General features: G+C 48.2%; 1 protein-coding gene across 1 annotated transcript in view; it reads left to right on the top strand.

The window, feature by feature from the left end:
* Nucleotides 1-16,871, top strand: part of ASTN1 (astrotactin 1) — a 179,069-nt gene that overhangs the window by 89,092 nt on the left and 73,106 nt on the right. Inside the window, exons 6-7 of the mRNA XM_015417740.1 lie at nt 3,978-4,115; nt 8,790-8,940. Of these exons, the coding sequence (XP_015273226.1) occupies nt 3,978-4,115; nt 8,790-8,940 (289 nt within the window). The remainder of the gene's footprint in view (nt 1-3,977; nt 4,116-8,789; nt 8,941-16,871) is intronic.

Genomic DNA, 16,871 nt, shown 5'->3' on the forward strand with positions numbered 1-16,871 from the left:
GTGTGAATGAGAGCAATAATGCATGTTAATTGGGAATCTGACACTTCAGAAACAGGATTACGATAGAGGATTGTAAAGTGACAACTTGCTTCAAAACTTTTGCTTTTGCTTTCAAAGGCAGAATTCTAGGGGTAATGGCAACCTCTCCCCCCAGAAAGCAAGTGGACATAATTTAGCCTTGCCAGCCCCCTGGTCAAGGTGGGGGTTCCCCTGATTTTGGGGTTCCAATCCACCGCCAGCCAGATGGCCAGCAGGGGAAGCCCCACCCCCGAACAGCCCCCTCCCGTATTGCCATTGTCGGCATGATGACATCACATGGAAATTACATCATCACGCCGGGCATGTCACACAGCAACACTAGCATTTTGGCCAAAACTCTATGGTAACCATAGAGTTTTGACCAAAATGTTAGTGTGTCACCATACAATGTGCCCAGTGTGATGACATAACTTCCATGTGATGTCATCACATTGGCAATGCCGCACGCAACAGTGTCGCCCCACCCTCCCCATTCTTGGAAGGCTCCCTCCCAACCCCCGTCAGCCAGGTAAGTAGACCTGGCAACCTTAACGCAATTGCCCCTGAATACCCTCTTTCCTCCCATGGAGTCTGGAATGCCCCTTGGTTTAGACAACAAAATGGTTGGACAAATGGTTAGAGTGGAAGTGGAGAAAAACTGGAAGTGAATATGACCAAACACAAGCGAGAGCACATTATTGTGCCTATTCTATGGCAGTAATGAGAGCAAGGCAAGCTCTTCCCCAATTGCGTCTCACAATGCCATCCAGCTGAGCTTTTCCAGGTTGTGGAGGGGGCTCTTATTTCGAACCCCAGAGGATGTTCACCCAGAAAACATACAAGCCCACCTTGATTCCTTTGCAGTGCAGATGAAATTGCTTGCTTCGGCCATAACTTAGACACCACAGTTGGCCTGGTTCTGTCTCAGGATGTTATCGGAACACAGTCTGGTACTAGTTGTATAGGTGACTTTCAGTCGGTGAGGCCTGATGAAGCGGGCAAGGCACTTTGAAGTTTGTGGCACACCATATCCAGTCTTGCCCCGCATAGCTACTAGTAATAGTATCTTGCCGGGCTGGGTTGGTTGACTGGATCCAGGAGGTAATAAATGCCTCTCTGCGGGAGGGTTTGAAAGAAGTGGTTATGAGACCCCTCCTGAAGAGGCATCTGTGATGGACAGGAGGCTGTCCTGCCTATAGGAGTGCTATGGGAGTGCCTATTGGAGCCTATGGGAGTGCTGCTGCAGCATCCAATCACCTTTCAGGAGGGGGGATGGAATACTGGAGGGAAGCACAGCAAGAGCTGAGATCTGCCTCAGAGACAGCTCAGGTCTGGCTCAGCGAAAGAGCAGACAGAGTGAAGGGTAGCGCTGCCTGGTGGTGTGGCAGAGTGGTTCTGCTCTATCTCTGAGAGAGAATAGAGTACCCAATTGTGAGGCCTGTCTCTGGTAATGAGCGGACCTTGTGCCATTTAGTCGTGACTCTTGGGAAAGGGCAGGCTTGTATGGGTGGACTCTGCTGCATATGAGAAAGAATCCAGCCTAGCCGCTAGTCAGTAAAAGCCTGTTTGTGCCTGAAAGCATTATAGAAAATTCAAACCACACTCTGAAACCATTGACTAGCTTAAATCTATGTGCTTCAGCCAGATTTCTGTGTTGTCTACTTGGAGACCTGTGCTGCTGAGCTGTTCTTTGAAGCCAACCTGTAAATAAATAAGTTTTCCGTGTAAATAAATAAGTTTTCCGTGTTGTTTATATAACAATCATGCCTCAATGATAGTTATGTTCTACTTGCACCCCACAAAACTTACCTCACGGCAGCAAACCCATTCCTATACACTTGCTACCTTAAGAACACCCAGCAACTGAGGGGAAGGGTTATAGTTAAAACAAACCTGAGTCCCCATAATCACAGGAGGCTGTGTGAGTACTCTCAGTTTGTTTATTTATTTATTTATTTATTTAGATTTTTATCCCGCCCTCCCCGTAGGCTCAGGGCGGCTTACAAGGATTTCCCAATATGATACAACAATAAAACTTTAAAAATATTAAATAATATCAAATATTAAAACATTATACAAACAGAACAGTATCTGGTGCTCACTTCGTAGGAACAAGATGGCGATCTCCTAAAGTCTCATCCTCTTTTCAAGGTGCCCACATCATGTTGACTCTGTCCACAAGACTTGGGGCGTAGATGGTACCATGGTGGTGGCGGCTCCTATTCAAACGCCTGGCGGAAGAGCTCCGTCTTGCAGGCTCTGCGGAACTGTGCTAGGTCCCGCAGAGCCCTGATCTCCTCTGGGAGCTCGTTCCACCAGATAGGAGCCGCCACCGAGAACGCCCTGTTCCTGGTCGTAACAAGTTTGATAACCCGGGGACCAGGCACATCCAGCAGGTTCTGAGTCCCAGACCGTAGTTGGTAGAAAAGGCCTATCACAGCATCCCTGAGACTCATGCAGGACTCAGAAGAGGTAGCATCCCAAGTAAATATAAATAAGATCCTAAGTGGATAGAGTCCCCATTTCCCCATGGAACTCAGTTGGGTCAATCAGCGTCTCTCAGTCTAGCCCAATGGATCTTCAGCCCTATGGCTTGGGACCCTGAAGTTTTTTCAGCTTTTGGAAGGACCTGCTGCTGGTGTGTATGCATAAAGAATACTGACAATATGGCTGCTGCTTCGGTATGCACACGTGCTAAGAGGGAGAGCACATGAGGTCACTCAGCCGTGGAGAGGGTTCTTCCATGGCTCTTACCCTTGGCTTGTTCCTTAAGACGGTACACCACTGGTATTCAGGTTGCATTTCCTGTCCCCTGTTCTGTTTTTCTGCTGCCAAGAGTTCTGGCTTTGTTGTCAGTGAGGTCATACCTCTGACTCCCCCTCTTTCTTGTCATGTGACTCTGATATCATGGGCTTGCAGCTCAGCGGCTCTCAGGTTTGAAGACGTTGAAGACCAGTATTGGTCTAGCCTACCCCTCACTATTGCTGGGAGGATAAAATAGAAGGTGAAGGAAACTGTGTATACCATCCTGGAAGAGGATGGGATAACAATGAAATAAATAAATCAAAAGCACACGTGTAAATATTAGCAGACATAAAATTCACCAGGAATAACAGCTTTTCATTCAATGCATTTTTTTTATATGTGCCTCTGTGTGTGTGCCTGTGTGTGTTCCTGGAAGTCATGGTGACCTCTGGTGACTGACCCCTACTAGGGCCCTGGAGGATTTTCAGAGAGGTGGCTGAATAAAGCCTGCCCCCTCCTCCTTGGTATTCCTTGGTAGTCTCCCATACAAATACTTGCCAGAGTCGACCCTGCTTAGCTTCCGAGATCTGACGAGATCGGGCTTGCCTGGGCTATCCAGGTCAGAGATTCAATGCATTATTAATATTTGCATCTATTCAAAATTTGGATGCTGGTCTCTGGTCCCAGTACGCTGGTTGATTGCCAGGCACTCCTTTTCCACTCTGGTTGGATTTTGTCTGGGATTCCTGCCTTACTGGGTTGTCCACAGGGTTGCATAACTGCTAAATGTGCATACTTGGTCATAATGCTGTGGTTTCTGTACCTCCAGACTGTCTTTTCTGTGGCTGATCAATGGTGGAAGAATTTTTTTCTAGGCAAGGGCAGAGTACACATCTTCTTGGGAGCAGTGTAGAACAGAATCTCCTGGGGGCACATCACTAACTGGCAGGGGCATTCTTCAATGCCCTTTAGTCGGTAGAACTCAAAACATTTGTACGCATTAATTGCATTTAGTGCCCAGTAAAAATAGCTTGACAGTCGTAGGCCAGGGAGGGTCTTCAGAGAGAGATGGGACACAATGGCAGACGAGTTCAAGGTGATCTGGAAATGGGCACGCTCTCCCAAGTAAGCCCTAAATGGATGGGGACCCCCATCAAAATGGAGGGTTAGTTTTGATATACGTTGTATGACTTTCCTTCCTCCCCTGCTTCCAGGTTCACGTACACTCTTGGAGAAGGGATGTGGCTACCCCTGAGCAAGAGCTTTGTGATCCCGCCTGCTGCACTGGCTATCAACCCCTCAGCCAAGTGCAAGACAGACATGACTGTGATGGAAGATGCTGTGGAGGTCAGGTAGGTGCCTCCTAAGAGCACTGTTGAACAAGAAGCTGCAGGTGAAAATGAGGTTGCCCGGGTTTCATGGGACAAGTTAGCCTTCTACCTGCAGCCCTTCCTCCCTTCGTGCTCCTAATGCCTGGAACTCCCTGCCAGCCAGCACACCTGCCTCTCTCTCTCTTTCTTCAAATCTTTCTTCAAGCCCGTGTCTCCTGGGAAGCCTTTGGCTCTACCCTTTAGTCAGGGCTATTTTTGGGCAGCAACGCACAGGAACGGAGTTCTGGCTGGCTCCCGAGTTGGCCACGCCCAGCAGGAACTCATTAGCATAATAGGCCACACCCAACAGCAGGAACGCATTAGGATTGGCTACTTTAGGGGTGTGTGGCCTAACATGCAAAGGAGTTCCTGCTCCAAAAAAAGCCCTGGGTTTTGACAACAAACAAGGTAAACAGAATAAGAAGCAAAAAGTGGGTGTGGCTAGATGACCACACTTCTGATAACATGGGGGTGCGGCCTAATGGGCTAATGAGCTGTGCCGCCAGGGATGTGGCCTAATATGCTAATGAGTTTCTGTTGTTGGGTGTGGCCTGTTATGCTAATGAGTTCCTGCTGGGCTTTTTCTACAAAAAGAGCCCTGCTAGTAGACCTGGTCTGAAGCAGCCTAATTAGATACAATTGAACTGAATGCATATTCTTCCCCCTGGTACATTCACACTCCCCTGTATCGAATGGTATTTATTTGTTTAGGAAATCTATATGCCACCTCTCCAGAACCCTGATCTTTTAGATTGTGCTCCGTGGGGCACTTACCTCTTTTCTTGCTTATTACTTTGTGACCGTGCATATCGATGGGAACTAGATGAAATATTACTATGGCTATTATTATCACACAGGAAAGGGGGATCTGTGTGGATTCATGGGAGAGTAGTAGGCACGTACCCTACTGTCTTCGAGGTGCGAGGACAAAATGTTTATTTGTGCCCTGGCTTTTCACAGAGGGGTTGATCTTTAACACCGCTTTTCATACTCTGCTTCTAGCTCAAAAACCGTTTTATGAGAATCATTTCAAGGTTTTGGCTTTTTTAATGCTCCGGTGGAGGGTTTTAATTGCTAATAATTTTTATGATGTATTTGGCTTTTTATCTCGTATTACTTTGTAAGCTACCTCAAGCAGGTTCTCTGAAGAGGCGGCACAGAAATTGAATTAATCAATACATTCCAGTTCTGCTCTCTGTCCTGCTCTGGCTACTCTTCCCCTACTCGGTACATTTGGTCTTTCCCACTTTCACCCACCCACCTGGTTTTTCATTTTAAAGACCTGAAAGACTGCCTTTCCCTAAATAGGGGTGGGCATCGTGGCATCTGCCAGTTTTGTCTCCTGGCACCCACTTGCTTCTCCTCTTCTTCAAAGCAAGTAGCCAGTCCTAGGTGTTCCTAGCCCTGATCTGGGTAGCCCAAGCTGGCCTGAGCCCATCAGATCTCAGAAGCTAAGCATGGTCGTCCCTGTTTAGTATTTGGATGGGAGATCATCAAGGAACACAAGGGTTGTGACGTGGAGGCAGGCAATGGGAAACCACCTCTGAATATCTCTTGCCTTGAAAACCTTACCGGGGTTGCCATAAATCAGCTGTGACTTGATGGCAAAACCCCTCCCCCCCAAAAAACCCCCAAAACCCTGTTTGCCATGTCATCACTGCAGGAGAACCCAGGAGGCATCACTTTTGTAGCTGTAGGAACCACCCGTTCAGAAATAGCACCCTTCATTGTAGGAGAAGGCTTGGCCGCAACCTTCCAAACTTCTGTGACTGACAGACCCCTCTCCCCTGTGGCAGCCCTGTTTGTATTATGCCAAGTCTCCATTTTCCCAATTCTAAAACTGCCCACAGGCTCAACAAGATTGGGGAGCCCTGCCCTATATGAACCCGTGTAGCCACTGCCTTCATTACAGGAATCCCCACCACTTGTCCCTTCTCCACACACCCACAGGGTTGGAACACTTTCCCTATGAGGAAAGGTTAAAGCGCTTAGGGCTCTTTAGCTTGGAGAAACGACGCCTGAGGGGTGACATGATCGAGGTTTATAAGATTATGCATGAGAAAGAGCAGGTAGAGAAAGAGGTACTTTTCTCCCTTTCTCACAATACAAGAACTCGTGGGCACTCCATGAAACTGCTGAGCGGTCGGGTTAGAACAGATAAAAGAAAGTACTTCTTCACCCAAAGAGTGATTAACACTTGGAATTCACTGCCACAGGACGTGGTGGCGGCTACAAGCATGGACGGCTTCAAAAGGGAATTAGATAAGCATATGGAGCAGAGGTCCATCAGTGGCTATTAGCCACAAGGTATAGATAGGGGCTCTGGGGCAAGTGATGCTCTGTCTTCTTGGTGCTTGTGGGGGGTCAACAGTGGGAGGGCTTCTAATGTCCTGGCCCCACTGGTGGACCTCCTGATGGCACCTGGTATTTCTGGCCACTGTGTGACACAGAGTGTTGGACTAGATGGGCCTTTGGCCTGATCCAACATTGGCTTCTCTTATGTTCTTATGTTCTTATGTACTCACGATTGAGCCTTCCCCCACGTAGCATGATCTGCCAGAATTGGCAAAAAGGGCACCTTCATTGTCAGCCATCAGGGAGGGGTGTCTTTTCCACAGAGTGCTCTGCTGACGTGTCGGCCAGGATTGGTGTGCTCATAATCTGGCTGACGTAGCTTTGGCTTGATTTAGTGACCTTTACTCTTGCTGTGCTGATCCCTCTTAATAGCTGATGGCATATTTATACAGATCTATGTTTACTGGATTGTATCCAGAGGAGCTGTTCCATGAGGGTAATGGCACTTATGCTATCCAAGTGGCACTTCCGGTGGTGGAGGAGGGGGGAGATTTTTTTCTGATTCCCCCCTCCCACTGCAGACCTCCACTTTGCCCTCCCCTGTACTGTTTGTGAGGGTCTGCTGGTCCTCAAGAATGCAGTTTTATGAAGTTTGCTGTCAGGGTCAGCCAGACGGATTCTAGTTAGATCCACTTTCCTGAGTAGAACGCTGAAATGGTCAGAGAAGAGAGTTGTTCGCTAACTTGAGGCCATGTGCAATAAGTATTAAGTGAAGCCAGGGGCAGATGTTTGTTTGTTTAAAACTAGGGGTGTGCAAAAAACCCAATTTTTCACATTTGGGTCTATTGAACCCGAAACGTATAGGTGTTTCCCGATATTCCTGAATCCCAATATCAGTATGGTATTGGGATTTGGTAAATATTCGGAATAGCTGCTGGTGCCTGTCCTCACACACACACACACACCCCAGTTTCAAAAAGATCAGACTGGAGATCAAATTCTCTGGGCCCCAGAAGAAGGTGCTCCATTGTCCATTGTTTTTAATGGAGGGGGAAAGACATTTAAACGGAACATGTTCCCTTTAAATGCCTTTTGCAAGCTACCTGTTTGCAAGCAATCCTTTTAAACACCCTTTAACACCAGCTATCCGGTGATCCCGAAAAATCCCAAATATTTTTTGGATTTTTTGGGCTCGGCTGTATCAGATAGCTGGATAAATACCCAAGCTGATACCCAGCTGAAAAAAATACTTGAAAAATACCAGTAAGGTATTTTTTTTGTTATTTCCCAGCTCAGATAAACCAAATGCACACCCCTATTTAAAACACGTATTAACTACCTTTCTGACTTATGGATAAAAGACATAAAATGGAATGCATATAATGCATAAAAAACCCAGGGTTTAAAATCACAATTTAGGGCTGCCGGTAAAATATTCAAATGCGGTCCTAAATAAAACCATCTTCAACTGCCTCCTAAAGATCGAAAATGAAAGGCCCGGGCGCACCTCCCTGGGGGGACTACTCCATAACCATGGGGCTGCCACTGAAAAAGCCCTCTCATGTACCCACCAGACAAGCGTCTTTGATCGACAGGATGCTCAGGAGGGCCTCTCCCTGTGATCTTAATTCCTGGGCAGGGACGTATGGGAGAAGATGCTCGTTCACATAGTTATAGGAGACAGAACGTTGAGTCCCAGAAGCAAGCGGTGGGGCTAGGGGCAAGAGTTTTGGCAGGCAAGAGACCAATGTCCAGTCAGCAAACAGAGTTAGGTCCTTTCACACTGAACTAGTTTCTAGAGTTAAGGAACTGAGGCAGAGACAGCACTTTTATAGCTGTTCATCCTGCCCTGGTTGGATCTCTCCGTCACCTGTCTCTGCTGGGCTGGCCTAGGCTGGGCTTGCAGCCTGGCACTGTGGCACCCTTCAGATTCAGGCTCGCCTGGGTCTGTGGGGGCACAGGAGTAAGGCACTGTGCCTTGGAGTCCTGAGTTTTAGACCCCCAGTGCCTTCCATTCAGTGAACAGCAGGGAGTGTGGGGGAAGTTTCTGCTGTATTGTTCATTGGATTTTGGACTCTACTGATTGCATGGTTCATTCATGTGGCTGTCTCACTCGGATACAGGTAGCCTGCTTCACTTTGTTAATGGCCCGTTAAATCCAGGCCAGTCTTTTAAATGAATTTTGTTTAGGTGATTATTTGCCTTGAGCTCTGTGGAATGGCCCAGATATCGACATTTTAAATAAATAAAACCGTAAGCGTCTCTGGGCAGAGACATGAATCTTTGTTTTATACGTACAATCTCCGACAAAGTTGTAATAACAATTCTGGGTGGGTTTTTTTCCTTCTCTCTCAATGGCAGGGAAGAACTGATGACTTCCTCCTCCTTTGACAGCCTGGAGGTTCTTCTGGATTCATTTGGGCCCGTTCGGGATTGCACCAAGGACAACGGAGGCTGCAGTAAAAACTTCCGCTGCATTGCAGATAGGAAACTGGATTCTACTGGTTGCATGGTTTGTGTGGGGTCCTTTTCTTTCAGATACATGTAGTTGCTACTTGGGGGAGGGAGAGTGAGAAGCATGCATCTGTGTGGGGAGATCTCTGTGGCTCCAGTGAGCTGATTTAAGATGCCATACCTGTAAATTGTGGAATATCCATGTGCAGTCTGTGCTAATCCCTCGAGTTTGCATAGTGCACACTGGGAAGTCTCAGGATTAGCCGATGTGATGTCAACACCTAAAGGAAAGGGGAGGGGCTGTGGCTCAGTGATAGGGCATGTGCTCGGCATGCAGAAGGTCCCAAGTTCAATCCCTGGCATCTCCAGTTGAAAGGGCCAGGTAGTAAGTGATGTCAAAGACTTCTTCCCAACATCCTGGAGAGCTGCTGCCAGTCTGAGCGGACAGTACTGACCTTGGTGAAGTGATGGACTGATTCAACCTGTGTATGTGTGCATGTGAAATCATGCATAGGATGATGCCTTCTTTTTTTTCCCCACTGACTGATTCCCACCTCCTAGGAAGTTCCCATGTGTTACCATAGTGCCATGGTAAGAAGCAATACCATGCACATGTCTTCTTCCAAGGATAACATGTAGAGTGGGGATTTGTGCCTTGTCCTTTTGTGGTGCCTTAACACTCCATCCAGTGCCCATTTTCTTCTCCCTTCTTCTATAGGCTCCCAGTCTTAGGGCCACTTCATGTAGATCAAACCTGGGTTTGCCACACTGATAATCAATTTGACAAGGAGATCCGTGGCTGTGTGGTAGAGGACCTGCTTTAAGAGAACATAAGAACATAAGAGACGCCAATGTTGGATCAGGCCAAAGGCCCATCCAGCCCAACACTCTGTATCACACAGTGGCCAGAAATACCAGGTGCCATCAGGAGGTCCACCAGTGGGGCTTTGAACTGCTTTGCATGCAGAAGGTCCCAGGCTCAGTCTCAAGCGTCTTCCACTAAAGGTTCTTAGGTGCCATATACTGGGAAAGGCCTTTCAAACCTTGGTAGAGCTGCTACCAATCAGAGTAGACAGTACTGAATTTCTTCTTAAAGTAGAGATCTTAACATCCGAGGGAGGGCCCACTCTATTTAAACTCATCCAGGCAGATAAATATAATAGCCAATGGAATCAGCTACTGGGAAAGAACATGAAGTGCCTAGGAATAACAAAACAATATGGTCAGGTTTACGGAGACCAAAGATATAATTAGGCAAATAAAAAAGGTGTGTTAGGAAGTTGGATATTATTAGTACGTCTGTTAGGGATCCTGGGGTATGTTCGACTCCCGATGCAGCAGGACTCCTGGGGTATTGCCATCCCGATGCAGCTGCCGAAGTACTTTTATCGTTTGACAGTACCAAAGCCAAGAATGAATGCCCTTACCTTGGTGGTTTTGGAGGGCAGATATGATAAAGTACCATATGCTAACAGAACATGCAGATGCTCATATGATAAAGTTGAAACCACTGAACACCATAGTTCCCTCTAAGCTGAGTTAGTGTGAGCTAGCTCACAGATTTTTAGGCTCTGGCTCACACATATTTGTCTTAGCTCAGGAAGGATGGCTCCAAAGCAAACTGATTTATGCGGCAGCCAAATCGCTCGCTCACAACTTTAATGCCAGTAGCTCACAAAGTAGAATTTTTGCTCACAAGACTCCACAGCTTAGAGGGAACATTGCTGAACACATGATTATAGAGTGTCCCATATTTAATGAGCTGAGGGCTAGCTTAATCACCCGTCTGCTTAAAAATACGGAATTGTCTGAGAGCTCAGGTGACATGGCTACGATCAAATACAGATGGTTTTGTTACCCTTTCTGTGGCAAAATATATAGGGGCAATAATTAAACACCAGGACAATAACATTAGTTTTTCCCATTTTAATTTCTGCTTAAGGCGATAGCTGTATGAGCAGTAATGGGGGGGGGGAGAGAGAGAGAGAGTACTGAGTTTGGTGGGTCAATGGTCTGATTGGGAGTATGGCTTGACTTCATATGATTTCATCCAATCAGACCATCGGTCCATCAAGCTTAGCATTGTCTACTCTGAGTGGCTGTCTGATAAGTGGACCTGTTTGTCATATTCACACTTGGAGATACTTCTAAGATGTACATTGGGGGGGGGGGAAACATAATGTGCAAAGATGACTGAGGCACCGCCACTAGGAATGGATGATTCCTGCACAGCTATATTTAACATTGGAGCCTTTCCCTGGCACTACAGAGATGGCTTCTCCAATTTTTTTCCCCCCTGATCTATTCTGATCCTGTTCTATGTGGGCTCTTACAAGTGGGGAAGACTGCTGGTGTTGGAAGAAAGAGCCTCCATTAGAGCAACAGATCCACCATTCCTTTCAGTTCCTGTTATGCCATATACCATATACCATGTTCAGGGTGATGGCAAACGGTGGCAAATACATATAATGTAAAATTAGGAGCATCCTAAAGGATGCACTCCTGGCTCTGTGTTTGTGTGTGTGTAAAGTGCCATGAATTTATTGGGTGTTGTAAATAAGAAGCGGGAGACTGACCAGTTATGAAGGTGCACAGAGAGTTTATATAGTTATAAAGGTGAATATATACAGAGATATTTACAGGCTATTGAACAGCATGTCGTGCCTTAGTCTATGAGAACTGAGTCCCCATCCAGTTTACTAAGCTGATAGCTATTATGCTAAACCCCAGCCAATCTCTAACAAGGTGATGTAATCACTAGCTCTAACAACCCCTGAAAGAGCAACACCTGCTAGAAAACACCTGGCTGTAATTACATGATTACTAGCATGACAGCTAGGTCTGACAAACAGATCAAACTGATCTGTAGTAACTGCTTGCTACCTCTATCACTCTGACATATATCTCAATAGAATTTGCAGCCGGCTTATGGTGACCCCAGCAGGGGGCTCTCAAGGCAAGTGGGGAGGTGGTTGGCCATGTCCTTCCAGACCTTCCCATTACCGACCCAGCTTAACTTCCAAGATTTGATGAGATCGACACATACCATGCTGCCCTCCCTCTCGCACTCCTGGCTACTGAATGGAATAACATCCACCACCTCTTTTCAAAAGAGGTTCAAGCTTGAGGTTTTGTAAACGTCCAGATGAACAGAGTCCAGAAATTAATATTCATCAGTCTCTCTTTGTCCAGATTTAGTGAATGGATTCTATAGTCCACAACAGGTCAACCTTAAAGTGGGAGGTAGGGAAAATATCTGTTTTTAACCCCCTGCCCTTGCCAAAGAGCTCGGGGTGGTGCAAACGGTCCTCTCTTCGTTCTCTTGCTCACAACAATCCTGTGAAGTTAAGAAAGGCTGAGGAAGAGTGACTAGCTCACTGTCACCCGTAGAGCTTCATGGCTGGGTGGGGATTTCCTCTCGGATCTTCTAGGTCCTACTCTGACACTCTAACCACTACTCCGCATCGCCTCTCAGATTGCCACCTTTTAGCCTCACAATGGGGAGAGAGTCATTTGGCTGGTGAGACTGTGCTCCCCAAAGCCCCCAGTTTAGACATTTTCTCTGCCACCCTTCATCCCTGCATCCACAATGCGGGGACAGCAGTGGTGACCTACCATACAGGACTGTTGTCAGGATTACTGAGATAAGGTACACGTAGCACTTCTCACACTCAGAAGTGCTCGGTGTGGGTGGGTGTGTTTGTGTGCAAACTGTCAAGTTGCAGCTGACTTTTGGCGACCCCTATTGGGGTTTTCGTAGGAGCTGCGGTGGCTCAAGTGGTTAAGACGCTGAACTGCAGGCTGTGGAAGGTCAGTAGTTCAGCAGTTCAAGACCCGGGTTGCCGCATGACGGAGTAAGCTCCCGTCTCTGGTTCCAGCTCCTGCCAACCTAGCAGTTCGAAAGCAAGAAATTGCAAGTAGATAAACAGGTACCACTTCGGTGGGAAGGTAACAGCATTTCGTGCGCCTTGGTGTTTAGTCATGCCAGCCACATGACCACGGAAACGTCTTCAGACAGCGCTGGCTCTTCGGCTTTGAAACGGAGATGAGCACCGCAACCCCAGAGTCGGATTCGACTGGCTTTCGAGCAAGGAAACCTTTACCTTTTAATGGGGCTTTCAAGGCAAGAGATACTCGGAGGCGGTTTGCCAGTGCCTGCCTCCATGCAGCAACCCTGGACTTCCTTGGTGGTCTCCCAGCCAAGTAGTCACCAGGACTGAGCCTGCTTAACCTCTGTGATCTGGCCAACTCAGGCTAGGCTGGGCCATCCAGGTCAGGGCGCAGCAGGGCTACACAACTGCTGTAATTATGAAATGGCGATACGAAAGAAATCCAGAAGGTTCAGGTTTGCTCAGAAGTGCAAGTCTGTGTCTGTGGGAGCTGCAGCATCCCCCTTCTTCTGACCTTCATAGACAGGATCAGTGTATTCAACTGGGACTGGGAAATTTTCAGAGGACCGTGTGAGCGCTTGCATCTTTTCAGGAAAAAAGAAACCCCTTTGGGCTCTATTTTGGGGAGGGCTCGTGGGCAGTGTTCCCTCTAAGCTGAGTTCGTGTGAGCTAGCTCACTGGTTTTTAGCCTCCGTCTCACACATTTTTGTCCTAGCTCAGGAAGGAGGGCTCCAGAGCAAACTAAATCATGCAGCAGCCAAATCGCTCACTCACAACTTTAATGCCAGTGGCTCACAAAGTAGAATTTTTGCTCACAAGATTCCACAGCTAAGAGGGAGCTTTGCTCATGGGTCAGACTGCAGTGGGTGGGGATCTGTACAGCCTTAGGCCCCGCATCCCTGTTTGTATAACCAGTGGGGGAATCAAGCTTATTTGTATAGTTGGGAGAGGAATCGAGACTTGAACGGTTCATTCCCGTCCTTTGCAGCACCCTCCATTGTTTGGAAGGAAACCCGTGCTAGCTGCCCTGTGGCAGACGTTCCCTTCTTCCTCCTCCCCCCCAGCCCACCCCTCACCCCCTCTTCCCCACAGCCCGTCTCCCTCCATCCTTTTGCAGAAGGCCTCATGTGAGAGATGGGTGGGAAGTCACCCATCTGCTTCCAACTCTGGCTGCGAAGCTGCTGAGCTTGTCTCAGAGCTCACACGCTCCCTCTACACCTGCCCCGTGGGGGGAGAGGCGTTCTGCTGAAGAAGGGATGTGTGAGGAATTAGCAGGGGATCAGCAGGTGGAACGCTGTCTGCACAAAGAAAGCATAAAAGGGCAGCAGCATTTTAAAAAGAAACGAAGAAGAAGAGGAGGAGGAGGAGGAAGAAGAAGAACAAGAGGAGGAGGAGGAGGAGGAGATTGGATTTAGATCCCGCCCTTCACTACCTGAAGGAGTCTCAGAGCAACTTACAATCTCCTTTCCCTTTCCCCTCCCCACAGCAGACACCCTGTGAGGTTGGTGGGGCTGAGAGAGCTCTCCCGAGAACTGCCCTTGAGAGAACAGCTCTGAAAGAACTTGTAACTGAACCAAGGTCACCCAGCTGGCTGCAGGTGGGGAAGTGGGGAATCAAACCCAGTTCTCCCAGATTAGAGTCCGCGGTTCTAGCCACTGCATCGAGCACCAACAGTTCAGGAGAACTGGAGGAGTTAAATTCTGCATGCCTGAAGGGGGGGGGGGGGAAGGGTTTGGCCCTGATGCTGAAAAGTTCACATTTGATGCCAGGCAAATGGTTAGGGGAGGAGTTTCCGCAGGTGTGGTGCCAGAAAATCCAAACTGTAGCTGTTATGTACATGGACCACCTCTAGGGGTCCGCGGACAGGCCAGAGCTTGGATCTGAAAACAAAGGAAACTTCGGATCCTGGATCCCCCAGCCCCAACCAATAGCCACCTTGGCGGGACATTCAAACCCTCCAATGGGAGTGGGGGGGTGGCTGGTGGATATGTATATAGTTGGCCCTGTTGGCTGTTAGAGTTAGTCTTTGTCTCTGTGAAGTATAATAAACGTGTGCTACAGCATGTCGTTGCCCGAGTCCTCCATGCGGCGAACCCAGTACTTTTCAGTAGCAAAACCCTTAAAGACTGGGTAGCCTCATAGAGAAGCAGGCCGTCTTTAAGGTGCTTTGGACTCCATCTCTTCCAGACCTTTCAAGATAAGAATCAGCACCTTGAATCGAGCCCAGAAATAAACAGGCAGAGGAGGAAGTTCTTTAAAGCATTATCAGCCTTGATCACCTGTGATCAACCCCAGATGGTTTTGATACCACATGCCCACCTCCTGAGAAACAAAGAAAGGAATGGGGGGGGGGGCCCTTTAAAACGATTGCTTTAATCACGTACAGAGTTGTCCATTGATTAATTCATCAGTGAATCAACGGATCTGTTGCCCTGTCTGAGATTCTTTTCCGCTTGATGCCAGTGTTTGTTCCTACTTTCTGTTCAGTCACAAACACGCTCCACCAGAAGTAAGCGGTTGTCTTCAGTGATCAATGTCTACCCCATCTGTGGGACAGTAATCCAGATTTAATGGCCTCAGAAATACATTGTTTGTGGGGGGGATTCTGATAGTTTCCCTTTATGGGCTCAGAATTTAACAGTATTTCTAATTTACAGGTCCCTGTATCAGAGTAGTTGCCGTATGCTCCGTGGAATGTTAAAAGCGGCATTTTCTTGAGCGTCTTCCAATATAGTGAGTGATATTGGCAGGCACCAGAATGAGGCAACACGACAGCATCCTTAGATGTAGCGGGAGAGGAGGAGTGCTGCAGGACTATCTCAGAGAAGAGGCCAACAGAGAGAAAAGTGACAAGCCCCAAACAGTGTTCCCTCTAAGCTGAGTTAGTGTGAGCCAGCTCATAGTTTTCTAGCCTCCGGCTCACACATTTTTATCTGAGCTCAGGAAGGATGGCTCCAAAGGAAACTAATTTATGCAGTAGCCAAATCACTCGCTCACACCTTTAATGTCAGTAGCTCAAAAAGTAGAATTTTTGCTCACAAGACTCCACAGCTTAGAGGGAGCGTTGGTCCCAAGCAGTGTTCCCTCTCAGCTGAGTTAGTGTGTGCCGGCTCACAGTTTTTTAGCCTACAGCTCACACATTTTTGTCTTAGCTCAGGAAGGATGGCTCCAGAGCAAACTAATTTATGCCATAGCCAAGTCACTCGCTCACAGCTTTAATGCCAGTAGCTCACAAAGTAGAATTTTTGCTCACAAGACTCCACGGCTTAGAGGAAGCGTTGATCCCAAGCAGTGTTCCCTCTCAGCTGAGTTAGTGTGTGCCGGCTCACAGTTTTTTAGCCTACAGCTCACACATTTTTGTCTTAGCTCAAGAAGGATGGCTCCAGAGCAAATTCATTTATGCCATAGCCAAGTCACTCGCTCACAGCTTCAATGCCAGTAGCTCACAAAGTAGGATTTTTTCCTCACATGACTCCACAGCTTAGAGGGAGCATTGCAAGGATTCCTTGAGCCTCAGAGGAGGCTATTGAGTAGGGTTGCCAAGTCGTGGTGGGGGATTGTATGTCTTTGCAGAATCTGTGCCACGGGGACGGCGAGACACGTTGCACCCACCGTTGCCAGGATTTGACGCAACGCGGCGCTCTGGCAATGGGGCTCCAAACAGCCCCGTTGCCAGAGCGACGCATAGCGTCATGTCCTGGCGATGGCGGCGCAACGCGTCTCGCTGTCTCCGCGGCACGGATTCTGCGAAGACATGTGGATCCCCCACCGCGATTTGGCGAGATTTGGGAGCCCTACTATTAGGGTTGCCAAGTGCTTTTTGAGCTGCAGCGGGGGACTCCTGGCTGGCGGCCGGAGTGTGCGCGCCACACGCATGCCACCCAGAAGTGATGTGACGCCGCCGAGCACGCTGGGGGTGGGGCCACAACCATCTGAGGGAAAACCATAGAATTTCCCCTCGGATGACCGTGGCCCCGCTCCCAGCGTGCCTGGCGTGGTCGTGTCACTTCCGGGTGACGTGCACGTCTGGGTGGGGTTAACCCCAGGGCCCAATCCACCGGCGGTGGGGAACGGGCCTCTGGGGTGGGGTTTTCCCCGC

The sequence above is a fragment of the Gekko japonicus genome, unplaced genomic scaffold (assembly GCF_001447785.1).
Source record: "Gekko japonicus isolate JY-2015 unplaced genomic scaffold, Gekko_japonicus_V1.1 scaffold158, whole genome shotgun sequence".
NCBI lineage: Eukaryota > Metazoa > Chordata > Lepidosauria > Squamata > Gekkonidae > Gekko > Gekko japonicus.